This window comes from Cyprinus carpio, chromosome B19 (assembly GCF_018340385.1).
Source record: "Cyprinus carpio isolate SPL01 chromosome B19, ASM1834038v1, whole genome shotgun sequence".
Lineage (NCBI taxonomy): Eukaryota > Metazoa > Chordata > Actinopteri > Cypriniformes > Cyprinidae > Cyprinus > Cyprinus carpio.
The window spans coordinates 30,148,640-30,170,571 of record NC_056615.1 but is presented as its reverse complement, the minus strand read 5'-3'; the positions used below and the strand labels follow the sequence as shown (position 1 = coordinate 30,170,571).

At 36.7% G+C, this 21,932-nt stretch overlaps 2 protein-coding genes, 1 long non-coding RNA gene and 1 pseudogene across 4 annotated transcripts in view; 1 reads left to right on the top strand and 3 right to left on the bottom strand.

The window, feature by feature from the left end:
* LOC109058809 overlaps window positions 1–21,932 on the bottom strand; it is a 726,037-nt pseudogene that overhangs the window by 240,989 nt on the left and 463,116 nt on the right.
* The window catches only part of LOC109045202 (solute carrier family 39 member 4), a 668,471-nt gene that overhangs the window by 366,734 nt on the left and 279,805 nt on the right, over window positions 1–21,932 (bottom strand). The gene's annotated exons all lie outside the window — the stretch shown is intronic.
* LOC109055210 lies at window positions 73–3,290 on the top strand. 2 transcript variants are annotated; one of them, XR_006157389.1, is made up of 7 exons: window positions 73–136; window positions 1,003–1,081; window positions 1,250–1,322; window positions 1,543–1,603; window positions 1,780–1,822; window positions 1,918–1,992; window positions 2,088–3,290. It is a non-coding gene; the product is annotated as an uncharacterized LOC109055210 (long non-coding RNA). The 2 variants fall into 2 exon arrangements; XR_006157390.1 differs by having other exon boundaries at window positions 1,250–1,326.
* On the bottom strand, window positions 2,613–20,718 carry LOC109111238 (collagen alpha-2(XI) chain-like). The gene is made up of 57 exons (XM_042745909.1): window positions 20,677–20,718; window positions 20,474–20,515; window positions 20,152–20,214; window positions 19,035–19,109; window positions 18,743–18,832; window positions 18,590–18,646; window positions 18,432–18,485; window positions 18,190–18,258; window positions 17,931–17,984; window positions 17,703–17,756; window positions 17,478–17,531; window positions 17,257–17,301; window positions 17,056–17,109; window positions 16,839–16,883; window positions 16,572–16,625; window positions 16,440–16,484; window positions 16,195–16,248; window positions 15,970–16,014; window positions 15,698–15,751; window positions 15,063–15,107; window positions 14,894–14,947; window positions 14,635–14,742; window positions 14,423–14,476; window positions 14,267–14,320; window positions 14,014–14,058; window positions 13,783–13,836; window positions 13,567–13,611; window positions 13,415–13,468; window positions 13,277–13,330; window positions 13,132–13,185; window positions 12,797–12,994; window positions 12,617–12,670; window positions 11,848–11,955; window positions 11,656–11,763; window positions 11,513–11,566; window positions 11,250–11,303; window positions 11,056–11,163; window positions 10,915–10,968; window positions 10,710–10,763; window positions 10,227–10,280; window positions 10,069–10,122; window positions 9,836–9,943; window positions 9,707–9,760; window positions 9,496–9,549; window positions 9,356–9,409; window positions 9,090–9,143; window positions 8,893–9,000; window positions 8,751–8,804; window positions 8,410–8,571; window positions 7,747–7,800; window positions 7,505–7,540; window positions 7,291–7,344; window positions 6,876–7,155; window positions 6,672–6,784; window positions 6,493–6,561; window positions 5,517–5,753; window positions 2,613–4,243 (listed from the first exon to the last, which is right to left on the bottom strand). The coding sequence occupies exons 2-57, from the start codon at window positions 20,510–20,512 to the stop codon at window positions 4,097–4,099; spliced, it is 4,164 nt and encodes a 1,387-aa protein (XP_042601843.1). The 5' UTR covers window positions 20,513–20,515; window positions 20,677–20,718; the 3' UTR covers window positions 2,613–4,096.

Below are 21,932 nucleotides of genomic sequence, written 5' to 3'. Positions count from 1 at the left end.
CCTTAAATAAAAAAATAAAATAAAATAACTGTCTCCCTCCACCCTCAAACCAACATCAACAACTAAAAAAATAACACACTACACCAGCAGCATGGGGCATCCTCTCGACTCATATACAGACTGACATTAGTGACGGGTGAGATTTAACAACGTTTCTTTTGTCTTAATGGCCACCTGTACATTTTACTGTCTTTAAATTCATAATAACATTTCATAGTTAATTAAATGATTTTGACAAAGTCATTGAGGTTAATCTGAAGGTACTGCAGTCCAGAGTCTAACTGTGGTGTTTAATTGTTAGCAGTATGTCACTCACTAATTACAGTCATGAGAAGCAATCAAAAGAAAAAATTTAATAACTTTTATAAATATTTTACAAAATCTAAGAGCTAGAGGAGATGGGGGAAAATACATATATATTCTTTTTCCACAAAAGTACCACAATCTTACCAGCAAATAAGGCTGCATTTATTTGATGAAAAATACAGTAAAACAGTAATATTGTCAAATATTTGTATAGTTTAAAATAACATTTTTCTATGTGAATATATGTTAAAATGTAATTTATTGCTGTGATGTAAAGCTGAATTTTCAGCATCATTACTCTAGTCTTCAGTGTCACAGGATCTTTCAGAAATCATACTAATATACTGATTCTAATATACTGCTCAAGAAACATTTCTGATTATTATCAATGTTGAAAACAGTTGTGCTGCTTAGTTCGTTGAAACTAAGATACATTATTTCATGATTCATTTATGAATAGAACGTTCAAAATAACATTTATTAAAAATAAAAAAAAATGAAAAATCTATTTAATGCAACAAGTATGAATTTCTTTAAAGATTTCAATTTCAGCCCCAAGTAAATAATACCAATATAAATAACACCTATATTTCCTCCCCATCCATATTTCCTCTTATAGTTCCATAATTACATCATAGACTTTTAGAAGTACATGATGGTCTGTGTCTGATCTTCTGTATTGATGATGTCTTTCAGGGCATGTTTCTCGTGACTCAGACCGTCTGCAGGCGCTGTGAAGGGCTCTATCATCACTGTGGCCAGCACAGGGGGCAAGGTCAAGCTTTTAGAGCAGTATCATGCTCTGTTACATGGATTCATTTCTCACTGTTTTATTATAGTGCACATTTCACATTTTTACACCACAGGCAGTTAATAAAGTCATTAACATTTTCAGAGCTCGAGTTGCATATTATTGCTTAAGTGTGTGTTTCTTTATCTGTAGGTTGGGAATATGGGGCAGGTGAGTTACTCTGCTTCTAAAGCTGGAGTGGAACCGCTGCCTAAGAGCTGAGCTAGTGTGTGAGCATTTCATTATAACGTCACACAGTACCAGTAACATTTACACACCTGCATTGTTTCCATTTTATGTTTTGCTTTAGGGTTTGTGGTCTGCTTACTTCTATGTTATAAGCTGGTTGAGCTCTTTAACTGAAAACAGTTTTATAGAACGAGTTTCTCTTTATGTTCTATATTTTTATAAATTTAAATGACAAACATTATTTTGATTCTTTTTAGATTTGGCATTCGCTGCAACTGTGTCCCGCCCGGGTTCATCACTACACCCATGACTGATAAAGTAAGCAAGAATTATTTCTTTAAAAGTTTCCTAGATTTTAAAACAGCTTTAGTAAAGGATCTTAAAATGTAATATGATTTATGAATTATATGGTTGACACATTGTCAGACAACATACCACACTGAAGCCCCTTTTATTGTGACTGAGCACTTTTTTTTTTTTTTTTTTTTTTGCAGCTCACAGCCATCATTCCACTGGGAAGGATGGGAGAGCCTGCTGGTAAATATCTTATCTTTATAGAAAAACGTTTTCATGAACATACTCCTATATACTTGATATCTAGTTATATATAAATATCTATTTCTCACTCGCAGAAGTAGCTGATGCATGTGCATTTCTGGCTTCTGATGACAGTGGATATATTACTGGAGTCAGTGTTGAAGTTGCTGGTCAGACGCTTGATCTCTTGTTGAACAGCAAGCTGTGTAATTTCGTTCTCGGTGTGTTTTGAACTGACATGGAGTTTTCTCTTTAATCAGTACAGGTGGACTCTTCACTGGCTGAAAACTGTTGAATAACACTAAACTGATCACCGGCTCTGTGCCTTCATCTTCGTGAAATTGTCCTTGTGTAGTTTAATTGCTGTAAAACTTGTTTACAATGTAGCAAATGGAAATTGAAATTCTATATTTATACAATTAAAGTTTGAAAATTTTATACTAAAACCCACTTTTAAAAAACAATTAAGTGGACACAGGAGGAAATGTGTTGATGTGTGGTTTAATGGGAACGTTTGGACCAAAACAACATCAAGTCAAAGGATTAAAACAGTTAACATTTCAAAACGCAGACTAATAGAGTGAAGCATTTAAAAGGGTTTTAAGAGTCGTTTGAAGGAAAGTGGCCAGATTACATATTGTGGTTTTTCTGAGGCACGAGAGGCTTGTTAATTTGTTGAAAAGTGAAAATGGGAGTTTGGATAAGAAGAGTGAAGATGCAGATGAAATATGAGCAAAAGCACCATGACAACAGGAAACAAACAGGAAAAGAACAACAAAGGAGTCCAACAGCTCTTTAAATAGATTATATATTACACAAACAGATTCTGAAGTACTTACATAGAACACGTTTTAGCACCATATTTTATAAGACAGATGTTTGTCTTTCACCGACAAAAACAATCCTCGCAGTATTGTCCTTGAGAGTAAACCACACAAACAACTTTTAATTCACAAATACTTTTTATAGCTTTTCATTCCCCTCGCCATGTTTTAAAAAAGAAACAAAAAATATACATAAAAAAAACAAACCACCATCAGTTTCCTTCCCTCTCCTTCCTCTTCCTGTCCCTTCTCCACTGCTGTCTGAATCTCGAGACATTTCGGTCGTTTCGGTCTCCACCTGCACCAAACTCTCCTAAACCTCAAGCTGTGACGTAAACGCACTGAAATAATGCAGCAAGAGCTGATATCACCAAGTGTACACATATATATATATATATATCATACAGAGAAGGCAGATTTGCTTTCTGGGGTTTAATTTACATATTTAATAGATGAAAAAACTACAGATGAATACCACATTATTTTGGACTGCAAGTGTTGGACATTTTCTTGTGAGCACCTGTTTGTTTCACAAAATAAATACAATAAAATATTTCTGTACAAATGGTTCGCATGCACAATTCCAGCCTGAACACTGTCCACACAAAAGGTCAAAGGTCACAAACCCATGGGTTTGCGGCGGGTCAAAATAGCACAATGTTGAAAGTGTGTCCAAAAAAAAAAAAAGCTCTGTAATGGAACAATAACCAGCTTATATCCGTTCACCAAAAAATACTGGACTGGTAAATTGGCAGCATGTTCACAGCATGAACAAAAATATCGAAAATTCTTAAATTTTATCGTTCTATAAGGACATCAAATTCAATACAATTTCACACTGTAAATGGCTTTTGGTTGTGTATGCTGATGACAGTTGCTGGTGTGATTTGAAATGGTTCTAATGGAACTTTCACGCTCGGCTTCCGTTCCTCAGTTTAAATGTTGCACCTGCAGATCATTCTATTCTGTTAATGTAAGGAAGGAAGCTTCGCACAGGACTATTTGGGAGCGATCAGGCATGGAGGTAGGAAGAGTGGGACGTCTCGGAAGAGGAACAGTGGGGAGGGGATCTGTAGGAGAGAGAGGGGGCCGAAACAGGAGGGTCTTCCGCTTTAGGCCAGCAGTATCTGCACTAACACAGAACATCTTCTTCTCTCCTGCGAGAATGGCTCTCTTCTCCTCTGTTGCTGGGAGTGTTTTTCCCTGGGCGTGTACTTTGTGTGCAACTTTGTTTCACAACAATGTGTGTGTGTGTGTGTGTGCATGTGTGTATGTGTGTGAATCTATGTGTGTACCCACTTGTTACACGTGATTTCAAATGTCTTTATTAGTGTTGGCACATCTCTATGTGGTAATAATTATGTGTAGGTTTTAAGTGCATGATTAATGAGTGTCTGTGTACTTGTTTGTATCGGTGATTGTATTCCCCTTGCCCTCAGCATGTGTGTGTTTATCCCAGGAAACAGACAGGTCCCACTTCAAAACCAAATTTCTGATTGTCCTCCCCAAAGTCTGAGACCCTGATGTCCAGCAGAGGGAGCTGCTCCACCTGAGGTGTGTTCACCTCCAGCACTGTCCTGTCCAAGCCTTTACGATACTGCAGGGGGAAAGGGCAAGAAATATTTAGGGACAGAATACCTTAAGATAATTAAAAATAACTATTTTTTAGTGCTGTCAAATGATTAATCTTGATTAATCACATCCAAAATAAAAGTTTTTTTTTTTTTACATAATATATATGTGTGTGTGCGGTGTATATTTATTATGTATATATACATTTACATACAGTATATATTTTGAAAATATTTATATGATATATAAATATATTTAATATATAAACATAACTTAGTTTTCGTAAATATATCCATGCATGTGTGTATTTATATATGCATAATAAATATACACAGTACAAAAACATATATTATGTACACAAAAACTTTTATTTTGGATGCGATTAATCATTCCACAGCACTAACGTTTTAAAATAATATTGTAATTTGGTTTCTAAAAACAAACCTATAATAAATTGTGTAATCAAGACATGAGGTGAAGTTTACGTAAAAAAAAACATTAGTTGTTTAGCAAACTAGTTTTGCACTTGATTTCATAAATCAGCTCAAACTACAAAGTTTGTAAAGTTTTTATTTTTTATTATTATTTTTTTTATATTTTTTATTTTATTTATTCTTATTTATTTATTTAAAAAAAAAAAAACTTCCTGAATAAAATTGGTGCTTGTATAATTCTTGCTACAGTAATACTATACACTACTATTCCAAGTTTGGAGTAAGATTTTTTTAAAGAAATTAATACTTTTATTCAGAAAGGATTCACTTCAACTTGATCAAAAGTGATAGTAAAACTATAATGTTACAAAAAAAAAAAAAATCAGATAAATGCTGAAAACAAATGTTTCACTGTTTCCACAAACATCTGAAGCATCACAACTGTTTTCAACATTGATAATAATCAGAAATGTTTCTCAAGCAGCAAATCAGCATATTAGAATGATTTCTGAAGATCATGTGACACTGAAGACTGGAGTAATGATGCTGAAAATTCAGCTTCGATCACAGAAATATATTACATTTTACTATATATTAAAATAGAAAACAATTATTTTAAATTGTAACACTATTTCAGAATATTACTGTTTTTACTAAGCAGAACCACAAACGTTAAAAAATTTACATTAAATAACTGTAATTTAATGTACATTTAATATGAATCTAATGTAATATATATATATATATATATATATATATATATATATTATGTTCATGACTCAAAATGCTTTTTATATAGCTTGTACAGTCATACTGCAGTCTCTCGTCTGTTTGTTAGTTTTTAATCAAGATGAGGTAACTTACAGAGCAGCCGTCGACGAGGGCTTTGATGTAGGGGCTGGTCTCGTAGCTGAGCTCTTCATCGTTAGCACCCTGGAAGTGTAGCGCCCTCTTGTAGCCGCCGTCGGCAGTGAGGTCCGCCCAGGCCACTGATCGCTGGCAGTGGTAGGTCAGGTTTTGACGAGCCTGAACACTGAGCAACCGCAGGAATCCCAGCTGGACAATACCCACAGGCTCTCCACTCCAGTCAACATATGAAAACTACAACATGAAGGAAAATATCAATTCATGATTCACAATATATTATATTATATATTATAATATATCACAATATAAGTTGTTCTAAACATATATGAGCTTCTTTCTTCTGTTAAACATAAAAGAAGATATTTTGAGAAAAATGTTGGTAATCAGACAGTTGCTGATCTCTATTGACTTCCATAATATATATATTTTTTTCAGATACACTTTATTTTGATAGTCCACTTTAGACATTCTTCTAACTATAAGTAACTTTGCAACTACATGTCACCTAATTCTCATTAATTTTCCCACTAAATATCTACTAACTCTTGGAGTAGACTGTTAGGTTCGGTTTAGGGTTAGTAGAATAAGTTCACATATACTTGCAAAGTTTCTGAGCATGCTGTATGTTGTGGACCCATCAAAATAAAGTGTTAACAGATATTAAGCAGACAGTCTTACTAATACTCTAATTAATAGTATTAGAGTAATAAATAATTACTCTAGTTCAGTAGATAGTCTAAAGTGGACTAACAAAATAAAGTGTTACCTTTTTTTTTCCCTTTAATGGAAGTCAATGCGGACAAGAAACTGTTTGGTTACACACACTCCTCAAAATACCCTCTTTTGTCTAAATGAATACAGCATTTTGGGTGAAGTACCAATTTAATAAAGAGCTTTTGGTTCATTTATGCATATTACTTTGCTAAATTAAATACATGAATTGAAGAGATGATTTTAGAGGTGATAAACCCACCTTGCTGCCCTTTGCAAACTGACTAAACCAGGACCCAGGCTTCTCCTCTGGCCAAGTGTTCATCTTCACCTATGGCAGAATTTGGGATTTGTAAATTCAGACCAATCCAGATTTCAGAAGTTTTAGGGATTTTGCAGAAAAACATAAACATATAAAAGTGAATGACAGCAAGTTCTTACATTTTCCACAGCTTTGCTGGGATACAAGCATGTCTCTCCTCCAGCAGTGAAGTTACAGTAAACCTTGAACGAGTCCCGAGCACAGCCTTGATTCGGATCAATCCAGTACTCGCCTGAATAAAAGAATAAGAATGATTAGAATGTAAAATGGCTTAGCATTGGTCAAGGAATGTGTCAATCACATAGTAACCATGACGATCGTACCGTCTTTCAGATCTGGTTGGCTGAGGTGGAGGTCCTGGCAGGTGCGGGCGGGGCTTTCCTGTGTTCCCAGCGGGAAGCGCATGCTCTCGATGTCCTGGCGCAGGGAATTGAGCGAGCCGAAGATCTCCTCCATTCCTTCGTTACGGGTCAGGAACTCTGCGCCCGTGCCGTCGGCTGCCTCTGCGTCACTCTCAGAGAGCATCTTACTGCCGTCGACGGAGCGCTTGGACTTCTTAGGGATCTGAATGGGCAGCGGCTGGATGACATCTCCAGGGGGTCCCTAAAGAAAAAGGAGAATATAGTTGCATTTCAAGGAACTCTGGGATGCACTGATCTCTAATCTGTGTCAACAAAATTATTTCACTGCCAAATAATGATTGTGCATTTTGTATATTAGATAACAGATATAACTCACAGGTGGTCCTGGTGGTCCTTGTACACCCTTTTCTCCTTTAGGACCACCTCCGCCCTGTACCACAGAGAGAAGGCATACAAAATTAATGTAATTTTAGTGTAAAATCTAAGACATGTGACCTATGTATAATACTTTATTTAAACACTACCTCACATAATATGCCTCATGATATACTTTTCACACAATTACAAATATTTAAGGAAGGAATACTCACAGTGGCACCTTTAGCTCCTTTGATACCCCTCGGACCCTGTGAGAAACATCACATCCATTCAGCTTTAATCCAAGACACCAGTGTTTTGAGATTATATATTTGGTTGCGTCAGTACTCAAGATGAGTACTCGTAGTTTTAAGATTATTTAAAAGGATTGAGCATGAAGAATACCTAAGACACATTCTCCACAACATACGGTGTGATAAACAGCTCCACTAAATGTCAGTGAAAGTTTACTCACAGGCATACCAGCAGGACCTGCAGGACCAAGAGGACCAGTTCCTCCAGGCATACCCTACAATAAAACACATAGAGAAATAAGGGGAAAAACATGGCATTTGATGATATGAAACAGGTTATGAACTGGGACAGTTTTGCATGGACACCTCTGCTCAAGGGACGGAAGTCTCTTCCGCTCACCAAGACTGCATTTATTTAATAAAAATACAGTAAAAACAGTAAAATTTTTAAATATTCTTTGAATTTAAAATAACTGTTTTCTATTGTAATTAAAAAAAATGTAATTAATTCCTGTGATCAAAGCTGAGTTTTCAGCATCATTACTCCAGTCTTCAGTCACATGATTCTTCAGAAATCATTTTAATATGCTCATTTGCTGCTCAAGGCACATTTCTTATTTTGATCAGTCTTGAAAACAGTTGTAATGCTTTATATTTTTGTGGAAACTGTCATTTTATTTCCCAGGATTCTTAAATGAATATAATTGAATCATTTGCAACATTATAAATGTCTTCAATGTCACTTTTGATCAATTTAATGCATCCTTGATGAATCAAAGTAATTTCATATAATAATAAATCTTTCTGACCCCAAACCTTTAAACAGTAGTGTATATTTGTGGTCTGATTTTGATGTGCAAAGGATGTGACCAGACATCACATACCGTTTCTCCCTTGGATCCTGAAGATCCCTGAGGTCCAGGCATGCCTCGGTCTCCCTTCTCTCCTTGTTCTCCTGGAGGCCCAATCAGACCAAGCATACCTGGATGTCCCTTCTCACCCTTAGCACCGGGGTCACCACGAAGACCTGCCAAACCTGGAGGACCCTGTATTCAATATACAGACGTATATCTCATGAAACTTTAATAATAGTTTACTTCTTAGTGTAATTGTTTCAGGAATCAATACTTGTATATTGAATGCACTGATAGTACAGTCTTTTCCCCTGACCTGCACCTCCATAAGGTGTGTGTTTGCTGTAATGCTCTAATACAGAGGCTCTTACCATTGGTCCAGGAGGTCCCTTCTGGCCAGCAGCACCGGGAGAACCTTGCTCACCCTAAATAATATCATCAGAAGATCACTGATAAACATAGCATTAGCTATTGTTAAATAAACAGATTAAAAACACAATTCCAATATCTTACCACTGTTCCAGGCAACCCTCTTAGACCCTCAGTTCCTGGCTTTCCTGGCTGACCCTGTGGCCCCACGGGGCCGGTCTTTCCTGGAGGGCCAAGGGCACCTGAATCCCCCTAAAAAACATGTTACATGAGGACAAAAAAAAACTACAGAAAGTCTGCTTATTTGTTAATCGTATTTCCTTTAACTGACATAGTCCTACCTTGCTTCCTTTCTCTCCCTGACGACCCTCCGGTCCCCTTGTGCCTGGAGGACCCTGAAATATGAACATTAAATACGTCAAGAAATAAGAATTTTTCTATTTGATCCTGTATTATTAATTTTTTTTGTAAACCAAGTATGTAAATACAACTTACTCTCTGTTAGAGTGAAATACACCATCACTGATCATTATACAACAATACAGAGCTTACAAATGGACATATGATGGTGGTAATGTTGGGCTGTTGTAAAATAAGTTGATCTTACTCTCTTTCCTGGAGGTCCAGGTGGTCCGTTCTCACCGGTTGGTCCAGGTGAACCCTAAAGCCATGCAAAAATAGTGCTCAGTGTATCCTGAAAAGCACATTATAAGTATGCATGAAGAAGAAGTGGACTTTATCACTCACAGCTTCTCCTTGTTCTCCATCCTCTCCTCTGTCTCCCTTTGCACCATCTTGGCCCTACAAAGAAGATCAGAAAGAAAGACAAACATTTTTTCTTGCACTGATGAATCATATACAATAAGACCAGGAACATGTATGAAGAATGGGGCAAATTCAATTTCATGTTGACTTTAAGCAAATCATGTTTAAGTATATAAATGAAAGCTCTACTCACTCGTGGTCCAACTTCACCAGGGGGACCGGGATCACCAGGGAAACCAACAGGACCCTTGAAAACACAAAAATCAGCTGCTGAAGAGTCACACATAGACCTGTTCTCATTTCAGTCACGTTTAGCACATACAGGGTTTCCTTTGGGTCCGTCATCTCCATGGGGTCCTTTTCCACCAGGAGGACCAGATGTGCCCGGCTGCCCAGCCTCTCCCTTCTCACCACGCTCTCCTCTCGGGCCCTGCCATCACATAAGAAAACCAATAAAGTGTTAGCTATTTTACATCTATTAAATAAATAAATATAAATGTAAGCATTTTGCACAGGTTCGGAGGACAATAAAAATGTTTTGACTAAAATTCTCACCATTTTTCCTGGCTCTCCTCCGACTCCAGGTGGTCCGGATTCACCCGGCTCACCCTGTCAATACAAATAAAAAGAAGTCAAGTGCCATCAATCAAATTAGCTGATCTTGTCAATAAAAGTCATTGTTCATGCAGAAAGTTGAACTCTTTTATACTTGCCTTCTCTCCAATGGGACCTGGATTACCCAAACCTCCTGGAGGACCTTGAGGACCCTGAAAAATTAAGGATGTGCATTAAATTAGACAAAAAATGACTAATTTACTGACCACAGAATGCCATGATTGACTAATCTGAATAAAGTATTACAGAGAGTCATTGCTTAGTGATCATAAAAACATATGGTAACACTTTAGAATAGGTAACACTATTAACTACGACTTTTCTCTCAATAAATTCTTAATTTGCTGCTTATTAATAGTTAGTAAGGTAGTTGTTAAGTATAGGTATTGGGTAGGATTAGGGATGTAGAATAAGGCATTAATATGTGATTAATTAGCACTAATACATTGCTAATATTCTCGTAATATGCATGCTAATAAGCAACTAATAGGTGCAACCGTAAAAAAAGTGTTACCAAAAATATAATAATGAACTGTCATCATTTGCAAATTATTATTCATAGTGCAAATTAAGGTAATTACATCAGCACCATTGGGACCAGCTGGACCACGTGGACCTGGGGGACCAGGAGGACCCTATAGAAATACATAACCAGAAAACATTAGGACATACAAGCATCATATATATTCATTCTAAGGGTGATTCAAAATGCTAAAACATCATATGTTGCATTATAAACATCAAGTGCACCTTTAACTGCCTTTAAATCAATATATTAACACTCACCAATGGACCAACATCTCCCGTCTCTCCTTTTTCTCCAGCTGGGCCTGGCAAACCCTAAAGATGTGAATGAAGAACAAGTAGCTAAAACATCCAGTTTGCAGAATTGGTAAGAGTGAATAAAACACAATGTGAATGCAGTACCTGCAGTCCGATGGGGCCTGGAGGTCCTGGGAACCCTCTTGTCCCTTCATCTCCCTTAGCGCCAAATGGTCCCTGTTGACCTCTAGCACCTGTCTCACCATCAGCACCCTGAGAAGAGAGTCGCACAAGCCAATATAACCTTTTGACGAACTGTGAATAGTAGCATGAATTTGTTTGCATTAATCCACACTCACAGCTGCACCAGGCTGTCCAACAGGACCCATTGGCCCGGGTGGACCAGGAGGACCCTGTAAACATACAAAAAAATGATTATAGACTGATATTATGTCCACCAAAATAAGTAAAACAAAATCTAATAATGCAAGAATTTCAAATTTTAAGACCAACTGACATGGCTTTATACACTTTTATTAGTTGACACATTCTATTGAAACAGGAAGCTCAGATTTTTTTCTTGAACATTATGATTTCACGAGCTGAAAGCTCATTTACTCACATGTTCTCCCTTGGATCCTTTACTGCCCTTTTGTCCTGGCTCTCCAACCTCACCCTAGAGAAATAACAATTCAGATTTACATTTGTCAAGATCATCCACATAACTGCGATGATTTGAGACTGAGATATAAAGAGGTTGCTGACCTTGTCTCCATCCTCTCCAGCAGTACCTGGAGGTCCAGCAGGGCCTGGGAGACCAACTGGGCCTTGGATGCCGTCACGACCACCTGGACCAATAGGACCTTTCTCTCCCTGTAAAACAGGATTATCTTATTTGACAGGCCTCTATATAAATCCGTATTAGAGATAAGGTGCAAACCTAGAGTAGACACTTACTGGCACTCCCTTCTCTCCCGAAGCTCCAGGGGGCCCCTGAGGTCCAGGTCGTCCAGGGGGGCCGACAGGACCTGCGGTGCCAGCTGCTCCTCTCTCCCCAGGTGATCCCTGCATAGAAATTCATTTAGGGTAAAAAAACTGAAATACCATCATTTAATTTCTTAATTCCTCAAAAATAACATCATAAACCTCTGGGAAATATTATTATTTAATCCTAAAAAAAAATATCATAATTTTCCTACAAATAAGCACATAATTGATTCTCTCTAGCCCACCGCAATGTGAAAATAGAGTTCTCATTATGAAAAATATATTTTATATAAAAAAATTGTTCTATACTACCTCAATTTATGCTCATTTAAAATAAAACAATTAAATGATTAATATATAGAGATAAAGATTTTCATTAAAAAGGCTTTATTTTATGCAGAATATAATTTCTTATATTTCCTTTTGATTTTGGTGTGAAATATGAGCGATATATCAATATGAATTCATAAGTTAGTGGGCACTAATCACTAATTCATGTCTCAGTGATGCTATAGAAAAACCATTCTGAGTTCCCCAAAGAACCGTTCAGTTCTTAAAAGAGCCATTTTTTCTTATAGTGTGAACAACATTTTATAATCTAGAGAACCTTTTTGCAGTATAAAAAACCTTTTGTGCAATGAAAATTATTTATGGATGTTAAATGTTCTTCATGGAACCATAAATAACAATAAAGAACCTTTATTTTTAAGACTGTATCTACTTATTATGAGCAACATACAGCAGGTCCAGGTGGTCCAGCAGGGCCTTCATTTCCTTTCAGTCCTCCAGTGCCCTATGAAAACACAAAGGTACAGCTCAGTTAGGTATAAAAACATTCATGTGCAGTTTTAAAGTTGGTTGACAAAATAAAAAAAGGTTTTATAATATAAAATTCACTAGAATGGGTGAGACTTATTACTGGGGTTCCTGGCAGTCCTCTCTCTCCTGGGAATCCTCTCAGTCCAGGGGGTCCGTCTTTACCGGGGCCACCGGAGGGACCGGGATCTCCTTTGGTTCCCTCTTTACCAGAAGGCCCAGAAAGACCTTGCTCCCCAGGTGGTCCTGGGGGTCCTGAGTGACCACGCTCTCCCATCGGTCCAGTCTCACCAGAGGGACCCTAAACAAGAACTAGACTTGAGTAAAACTTGTACAGTTCCATTCATTTTTTAATTTATTTTTAAGATTTATTGACAATTTTATTAACAATTTCTCGAGAAAGAAACCCATTTTGCTTGATAAAAGCACAAAACTCACCTGTGGTCCAACAACTCCTGGTGGTCCAGGTGGTCCAGTTTTGCCTTGGAAACCCTAAGAATGCAATGTGAAAAATATATGTTGCTGTTTAATTTTGATCAGAGTGAATATTGTACTTTAGATGATATAAATGAAAGATACATACAACTTCGCCTCTTTGTCCAGGGTGTCCAGGCAGTCCATCTTTCCCTGGAGGTCCTTCAAAATCAAAAGACATATCAATAAGCAATAGAGAAAAGGAACGTTTTTAAGCATCAGATCAAACTGATAAACTGTTCCTTACAGGAGGTCCCTTCGGCCCAGGGAATCCATTTGGACCTTGAGGTCCAGTTAGTCCCTGAAAATATGCAGAGACAATATAAATAAATTAAAGCTGAAGCAAAAACCTAGACTGAAAGGTTTTAAATAAATAAAATAAAGTTGAAATAAACATACTCTCTCCCCAGGTGGTCCAGAAGGCCCGTCACTGCCAGATCCACCCTAAGATATCAGAACGAAGAAATTGATTGATTGAAATTAATTGATCTTTATTGTCATTGTTGAAAAACTACAAAAATTATTAAGGCAGCTCCTCAAACAATGTCCACTGTGACAAAAATTAAAATTAAAAAAAGCAATAAAACTGAAAATAATTTGAAAGTAATCTCATACCTTGGCACCTGGTTTTCCTGTTGCCCCACGGGGTCCTCTCTGCCCTCTGGGACCCTAAAAATATATATTTTTTTTAAAGTCTTAGAAAATCATTGTGCACTGCTTTACAAGTCAACTGATTTGAAATCTAAACTTGCAACTTTAATCTACAAAACAAATCAGACAATTTCAAATCAAATGATAGAAAAAAGTGTTTGTTTAAAAAAGTGAAGAATTAAAACAGGCCCTTACTGTCGGCCCTCTCTGTCCTCTTGGTCCAAGTTTTCCAGTCAAACCCTGGAAAGAGAAAAATCAATTCAGAATATTTAAGCATCATCAATTCTTTTCCAATATAAAGGAAGATAGTCTATGTGGGACACATTTTTAATGTGAATAAAGGACTTCTCAACTTTGACCTTTAATGCAGACCTTGCATTGACATCCCTGTGACCTATAAATGCTTCTACTGTAAATGTTGAATCTAATTTAGTCTAAAGATTCTCACCCTCGCGCCTTTCTCGCCATTAGCACCAGGGAATCCTGGGAAACCTAGGGAGCCCAAAATACAAGCATTACATTGATTTAAAAATGCATTCAATTTGATTAAACACTTGGCTATATATCTTATGATGCATCATAAACAATATTATTTTTTGTTTACCTTAATTCCTTGCCTTCCGGGATATCCAGGCAGGCCAGGCACACCAAGTTTACCCTGGATTGGCATAATTTTGAACGATTTAATACATATTTAGACCAGCAACTAAAATATATTAATTGTTATTAAATAACAAACATAACATTTATATTCCTTACAGCTTACTGTCAATATTAATGGCAATCCAAAACATAACTTTGCATAATCAAACTAACCTTCTCTCCCACCAGGCCAATAGGACCAAGTTCACCAGGGGGACCGACACGCCCCTTCGGCCCCTCGGGACCGTCCTCTCCTCTTGGGCCAGGCACTCCCACCTCTCCCTGATGGTGCACAACAAAACTCAATGGGCGGTTGAAATGGGTCAATAAAGTCAAGTGCTTCATTACAGTTTACTATCATTTTACATTTGTGCTAAATAACGTTAATGGATGAGCTTCTATCCACTGATGATTTGTGATATGTGTGACATACCCTCTCTCCCTTTACACCAAAGTCTCCTTTGACTCCAGGGAATCCATCCTCTCCCTGAAAGTAAAGTTAAAAAAAAAAAAAAATAATTATTTAGCACTGATTGATTCATATAAAATGTGGCACAAAATGGTTTCGGTTTATGTTGATGTTTTGGACCAAAAACACTCACCTTCTCTCCCTTATGGCCCTTCAGTCCACGGATACCTTGAGCTCCCTGCCATAAAACATTTAGTCTGTTATCTTAATCATGAAAGCAGATATAAGCTGTCAACAGATATTACCAATACATAAAAATCTCCATAGACAGAACTGCATATAAAAATGACAAAGACAGGGCCTCATGGCCCCCTTGTGACTTTTTCTGGTTTAAGGACTTAATGTCCTTTCTACACCCAGAAAAAATTCAACACACCATTAGAGACTCTGTTAACTTATTTTACAACATGTGGAACCCTGTCCTTTCTTTTGTTGAAACTGTATCCTCATTAGAGATTTTTATTTTTATTTTTTTAGTTCCTGTGTGTTAATTTGGGATAGGTAGGATTAAGAGTGCTGTTCTGGTTTCTTGTATAATTGTAATTCATTTTTCACTATGCCTGTTAAAAAAAGAAAATCACATTTTGTGTTGTTTATGTTGTATGACATGCATATATTGTCATTTTACAATTTGTTTAATAAAAATATTGCAAAAAAGAAAAACAGGGTGATTAAAGGATTTTTTAAAGATTGACCTCAATAATACTTGCAATGATCAAAACAAAAGCTATCTGCATCCAAACTAAATAAAGAAGATATATATTTTACCTTAATTCCCCGAGGGCCAGGATAGCCAATAGACCCCTGAGGACCATTAGGACCCTAAACATGAACAAGAAAAATAAATGTCAACATATGAATACGCTGGGACTTATAAACATGTCTGCCCTGAAAATGTCTGTCTATACATATATATTTGTTCTGTAGCTGATTACAAAAGTGCACAAATGCAGAAAGCATACAAATAGTTTTGCCACAAATTACATTTCATTTATGAAGTTATAAAGATAATTCTACTTAGCATTATCATATGGCCTCACCTGATTTCCTTTGGTTCCACCGGGGCCTTCCTTTCCAGGATGACCCTGTTAAGACACGAACAGCATATTCTTTATTCTTTACCACAGCTAAATAACCACATACATGTCTTCTGTAGCCATTTTGTTTTGCCTTATTAAATAAACTGACAATCGGTCTAAAATTCTTAATTCACATAAACTAAAAGATGTTAAAACACTGAACCAACAGACTTATCTAGCACTCACTGGAGGACCGTCAGCTCCGGGCATTCCTGGTAGACCAGGCTTTCCTGTGGGCCCCTTTAAGAAGACATACAAAATGTCATTATAATTGCATACTTAAATACTTGATCTCAGAATAAGATTGGACATGCAAGTGTGTCATTTTTTTTCTCTCCAAATGCAGACTTTAAAGTGTTAGTTCTGTGTTAGCACTTTCATTAATTATTGATAATTATAGCTTTGTGTTCCACAATTAAAAAAACACTCACTTTCTCTCCTGGTGGTCCAATAGCACCCTGTGGACCTGCCATTCCCTATGACACAGAAAAACAATAATATTTAATATACTTCACTATGATTTTGTACATTTGTCATTCATTTGTAATAGACTCATTGTTCACCTGTGTTCCTGGAGCCCCCTGCTGTCCTGGAGGACCAGGCTCTCCTTGAGGCCCCTTAAAAAAGACAAGGAGAATGAGGACATATACTGTCATTTTAAATGTCACTGTTTATTTTTTTTCTGTTACATTTCTGATTGCTGTTGTTATGAATATTTAAACTATTATACACATATGCCAATTATTGCATATTTTTACACTGTTCAAGAGCATGCACAGAGTAGTCAGAGTGTTTTAGGGTAATGTTAAAAACTCAAAGAATTTACTGACCAAGCTTCCTTTTGGACCATGTGGACCATCATTTCCACGAACACCCTGGCAGAGGCAGATAATATGGAGACATTAAAGAAAGATCTGGACATCCCTATACAAATATTTCTTTTTCAAATCTTCCATTTTTATGGAAGTTGCTGTGCAGCCATTGCAATTTTTAAAATGTACACTTTATTATGGAATATTTGTGGTTGAGCTTTCAATGAATACTCACAGGAGGTCCAGGAAGACCAGAAGGCCCTTTAGGCCCCAGCAACCCACGGGGGCCCTACATAACAAGAAAGAGGTTCATCAAAGAACGTACAAAGAAATCCAAGTAGCCTTACAATTTTTAAATTGGACTACAAAACCAAGTTATACAGGTCAGTACTATCATACACACTGTCATATGTGTGTGAGAAACAGAAACACCCACCGGTTCGCCGGGAAGACCTCTAGGTCCAATGTCTCCATCGTCTCCCTGACAATCATCAAGGTGGAAGAGGACAATTAGAAAAAGTTCACTTTTTTTATGCTTTATAAAGATGATGATAGATATTCAAGGAAAAAAAAACGATCAAAAGGGATGTTCAGGCAACATACATCATATCCATTCATGTTAATTTACTGTAACAGTACAAAATCCTTGAAAAGTACCCTTTCTCCATCCTCTCCAGGGGGTCCTATGGGTCCCATTCCTCCAGTTTGACCCTTAAAAAATAAAATAAATACATAAACATTCCAGCGAAACCCCTGCTGTCTACTGTGTATACACTGGAAGCTGCATTCGATTTTTGCCAAAAAAGGTATCTGTAATTGCACTGCCTTAAAAGCTCACTATGTTTTGGAACAGGGCTTATGAACATTAACAACGATACTTACACGATAACCCTTGTCACCAGGCAAACCAGGAAGGCCATCAAAGCCACGGTCGCCCTAATACAGAAAAACATACACATACATGACTTTACAAACCACAGACGCTGCTCAGAAGACTCAAGGTCAAAGTGATTTACATGAAGAAGTTTCAGAGCTGGAATAACACAACAAATACACAAATGAATCACACACAGAAGAAAATTTTAACCAAAAATGGTTAAGATGTGCAACCTTAATTCCAGGCTCTCCTGGCATCCCTCTGGCTCCATCAGCACCAGCCCGACCCTGCAGGAAACAGCAAATATAACCAACTAGATTATTAGATTTCTTGAGGGCAACACAAGTGGTGCTACCAAGATGCTAGAATGCGGTTGCTAGGGTGTTCTGGGTGGTTGCTAGGCAGTTTTTTTTTCCCCGCTTTGAAGTTACTATGATATTTTGGCCCATAAATAAGGCCTGTGTCAAAGTAAACCTGCATGTACATGAACACTGTAGTGGACTCACCCTCCGACCCAGATTTACCAGGAGGACCAGACAATCCTTGAGGACCTCTGGGGCCCTGCAAAAAACACAATAGGGATGCATGATAAATTAGAAGGCTGTCTCTTTATATCCATGATATTTATACATTCTGAATGTCAGAGGATCTCAGAATGGCTCAATGTCCTGCTAGTGTTCTTAACGCATGGCTAAAAAATGATAATGTAAGAAATCACAAATCAAGAACTTTACCTGAGGACCAGGGTCCCCGCTTTCTCCCCGTAAGCCAGGACTTCCAGGTGTTCCCTATACAGGATCACAACATCAAAATGTAAGCATTTGACAAACAACGTGTAATACAGTAACAGACATGCCTGTGTTATTTATTTATCTGTGTTTAGTTGTTTTACCGTAGGTCCTGGACGACCGGTGAAACCCATTGGCCCTGGTGGGCCTTTCATAGCCAGCTAGACAAGAGAAAATTAAGATGCATAAAGTTAGACCTCAATGTGGAAAACTAATAATAAATATTAAATAATTGCTATATGACAGCTGCTACTAACTCGAGCCTGAGACAGGATGGCTTGAGCTTGGGCCTCCTGTGCCGAGGCAATGGGCCCTTTTTTTCCACCAGCACTCTGTCCAAAACGGAACTGCAAGAACCAGAAAAGAGATCAGACCAAAAGAGTTTTGCAAATTAAGGATCTGAAATGATTTATTTTAAGTAACATGGATGTAGGGGAGACTGTTAGGAATAAAGTCACAAATAACTTGTTTAACCATAACGGTATAACGATGACATCTAGTGGTGAGATGACTTTAAGAAAGAAAGAAAGAAAGGACAAAGAGACTTACAGGAAGCATGACAGAAGTTCCAGGAGGTCCTGGGACCCCGTCTGCTCCAGGTAGACCAGCTTTACCGGTAGGACCCTACAGAAACAACCAACAGGATTAATTATACTGCTTTTAATTAAAATTATAAACACTCTAAAACTAACAAACTAAATGTATATTTACAAGGACATATGCAAAGTTAAAACTATGAGCACCACAGCGTATATTACAAACTAGCATACTCAAAAACCAGTATCTAAAGTCAGGTCCCCTTATTTTTATAGCATTTTATACAGTAGAGATTGTTTCAGAGCAGTTTCACAGCATTAAACAGCAAAGTAAGAGAATGGTGCAAACTGCAAAAATTAAGCAAATCTAAATTCTGCTATAAACCCGACAATGGTGTCATTATTCAGCTCTAGTCAGTTCACTGTTAGTTCAGTTTAGTTCAATAATTGTGTAAAGTTCACCCATACCTAAATATATTAAATCACCATATAAGAAATATATTGTTATATGAAGTAAAAACACATATGGAACCTATTAGAAGTTATTGTATATTAATAATATATATATATTTTTTTTTAGCTTGCACAAATATGCATGTTTATCTACGTGCAATACATTTTTTGGACATACATGTCATGTACATGTATATCTATCCTAAAATCCATCAATACTTGACATATGTAAGTAAAAAAAAAAGACAGACATGTATTACAATTTTTTTTTACAAACATGCAAAATTTTGCATATATGTTATTTTCACAGAGTTACATATAAAAAATAAAATATATATTTCTGACATATTGTTGCTACATATAATATCATATGCAAAATCATCTCTACTCAAGACAGCAATGTCATTATTCACCTCAAGTCAGTTCAATGTTTTTAATAAGTTCAATAAGTGTCTATCTTGCAAAATTTAATTATGAGCAAATTTGAGTCAGCTATAAATCAGAAGTCTAGAGCAATTCAGTTTTGTTCTCATCCGATAGCATCAGTGCCATCAAATCAGTGAATGAATATTAAATGACTTTCAGACTCCAACTAAGCAGTGGCAAGGAACCCAAACTCCATTATGTGAAATAAATAGAGAAAACAACTGCTTAAACACACAAAATTGTCCACTCACCCTCTCACCAGGATCACCAACAGAACCAGGGGGTCCCTGGGGGCCAGCGGAGCCAGGGAGACCCTATACAGAGAGAAAAGTTTTGCATTATTAAGAGTGTATAATCTACCTAAATCACAACTGTGAAACTTAAATTTTTATCATAACATACACTATGCTAGTGAAAAAATAAACTGGATAACTTGCAATGCTCAATATGGCAGTTGTATATGAAAGTAAGTTCTGCTTTCAATTAGAAGAGTCAAACGTTATTTGGTCATTAGCTTAATTTTGGTGAGGACGGAGAATGCCATCTGAACAAAAACAAATAAAATGAACATACTGCTGGTCCTTCTGGTCCAGGTGGTCCTTCAATCAACATGCCCTGTGAAAACAGTCAAATTTAACATAAATAATACATTCAGAAAATACTAATACATGAAATACATCACAGTGCTATTTTGTAGCACCCTCTGCTGGCCTGGATGAATTACATGTCTTAACATGTCATAAGTAATGTTTTGATTATGGAAGTATGACTCTTACAGGTTCAAGGACAGCAGGCTCTCCCTTCTCTCCTTTCTGGGCTCGCACGGAGGCCTGAGGGAAAACAGATATGTACCCAAAACAGAGCGTCCGGGTCAATATACAAAGAGAAGAATTTCATCAGTCCAAGATGTTCAGGTACCCACCTACATTATACATTACACAACCCCTTTTGTGGTTTTGGACTGGATCCATAAACCATCTGAAACTTAAGATTTACACCTTGACTGACCATTTTTTTTAAGGAAGTAGATACTTAGCTGACTTAAAATTTCACTTATCTGCTGTTGTGAGGCCATCCATCTAAATGTAGGACGTGAACCACTTATAAGCCTTTTTTTATTCTTCGTAGTAGTACTGGTCCTAGAGCATGTAAATACATCCTGTACATCTCTGGAGCTGACATCAAGCAGGAAACACTGTCGGTACCCTCCAAGAAGATACTGCTGTTCTATGCTGATTGAGATTAGAGCTGCTTCAGATCAGCATAAAGAGCAGAGGAGTCAACCAATACTGATGGGAGCTCTACTGAACTAAGCACTCTATGCAGACTTGCAGAGGAATCTTTTTGGAGAAGAAGTTTCCCTGTTTGATGGCATACACTTTCTAAATCATTACCGCTAAGCAATTTGATTAGTCTTAAGTAAACACAGAATGCAAATTAGTTGACTCTGGAAGTTTCTCCTTTCAAAACCTCAGGTGAGCAGGGCCTTGCGTGTCAACTTTGCTACCAGCATTAACTAAAATGAAAAATGAAAAAAAGAAAAAAAAAAAAATGGTCAAAATTTGACATAAAAAGCGGAAATACAAATATCCCTATAGATGAAAAAATCTAAAATAATATAAAATAAAATAAATAAAAGTCACTAAAATTGTAATGTTTCCTTTCAAGTACAAAACGAAAACTTAAAATAAAGTTAAATCAATACAAAATACAAATTGTAATAAAGAAAAACAATATATTAAACAAAAAAGAAAATAAAAAATTGGACAAAGTACGTATAATTACTGCAACTTAAAATGGAAAACGTGAAAATATAAAAAATGAACACCAATTCAAAAATACTATCTGTTGACTACGAACAAAAGTTTTGACTTTAACATGTTGCTAAGCAATGTCGATACTTTGATAGTCATATTCAACACATTTTGATCAACAATGTCCAGTTTTCTTAAATATAAACAATATTTATAACAAAATACTTTTTTTTGCCAATTATTATATGAATTCTAGAGGTGCCTTTTAAAGTAAAGGA

Coding starts and splice junctions, on each gene's coding strand:
- LOC109111238 (XM_042745909.1), bottom strand. CDS start 20,512: ATGTTGATTGAAGGACCACCTGGACCAGAAGGACCAGCA. Junction 9,944..10,068: donor GAGGAGAGCCAGGAAAAATG/GTGAGAATTTTA, acceptor ATGTGATGGCAG/GGCCCGAGAGGAGAGCGTGG. Junction 6,785..6,875: donor CCAACCAGATCTGAAAGACG/GTACGATCGTCA, acceptor TCTTTTATTCAG/GCGAGTACTGGATTGATCCG.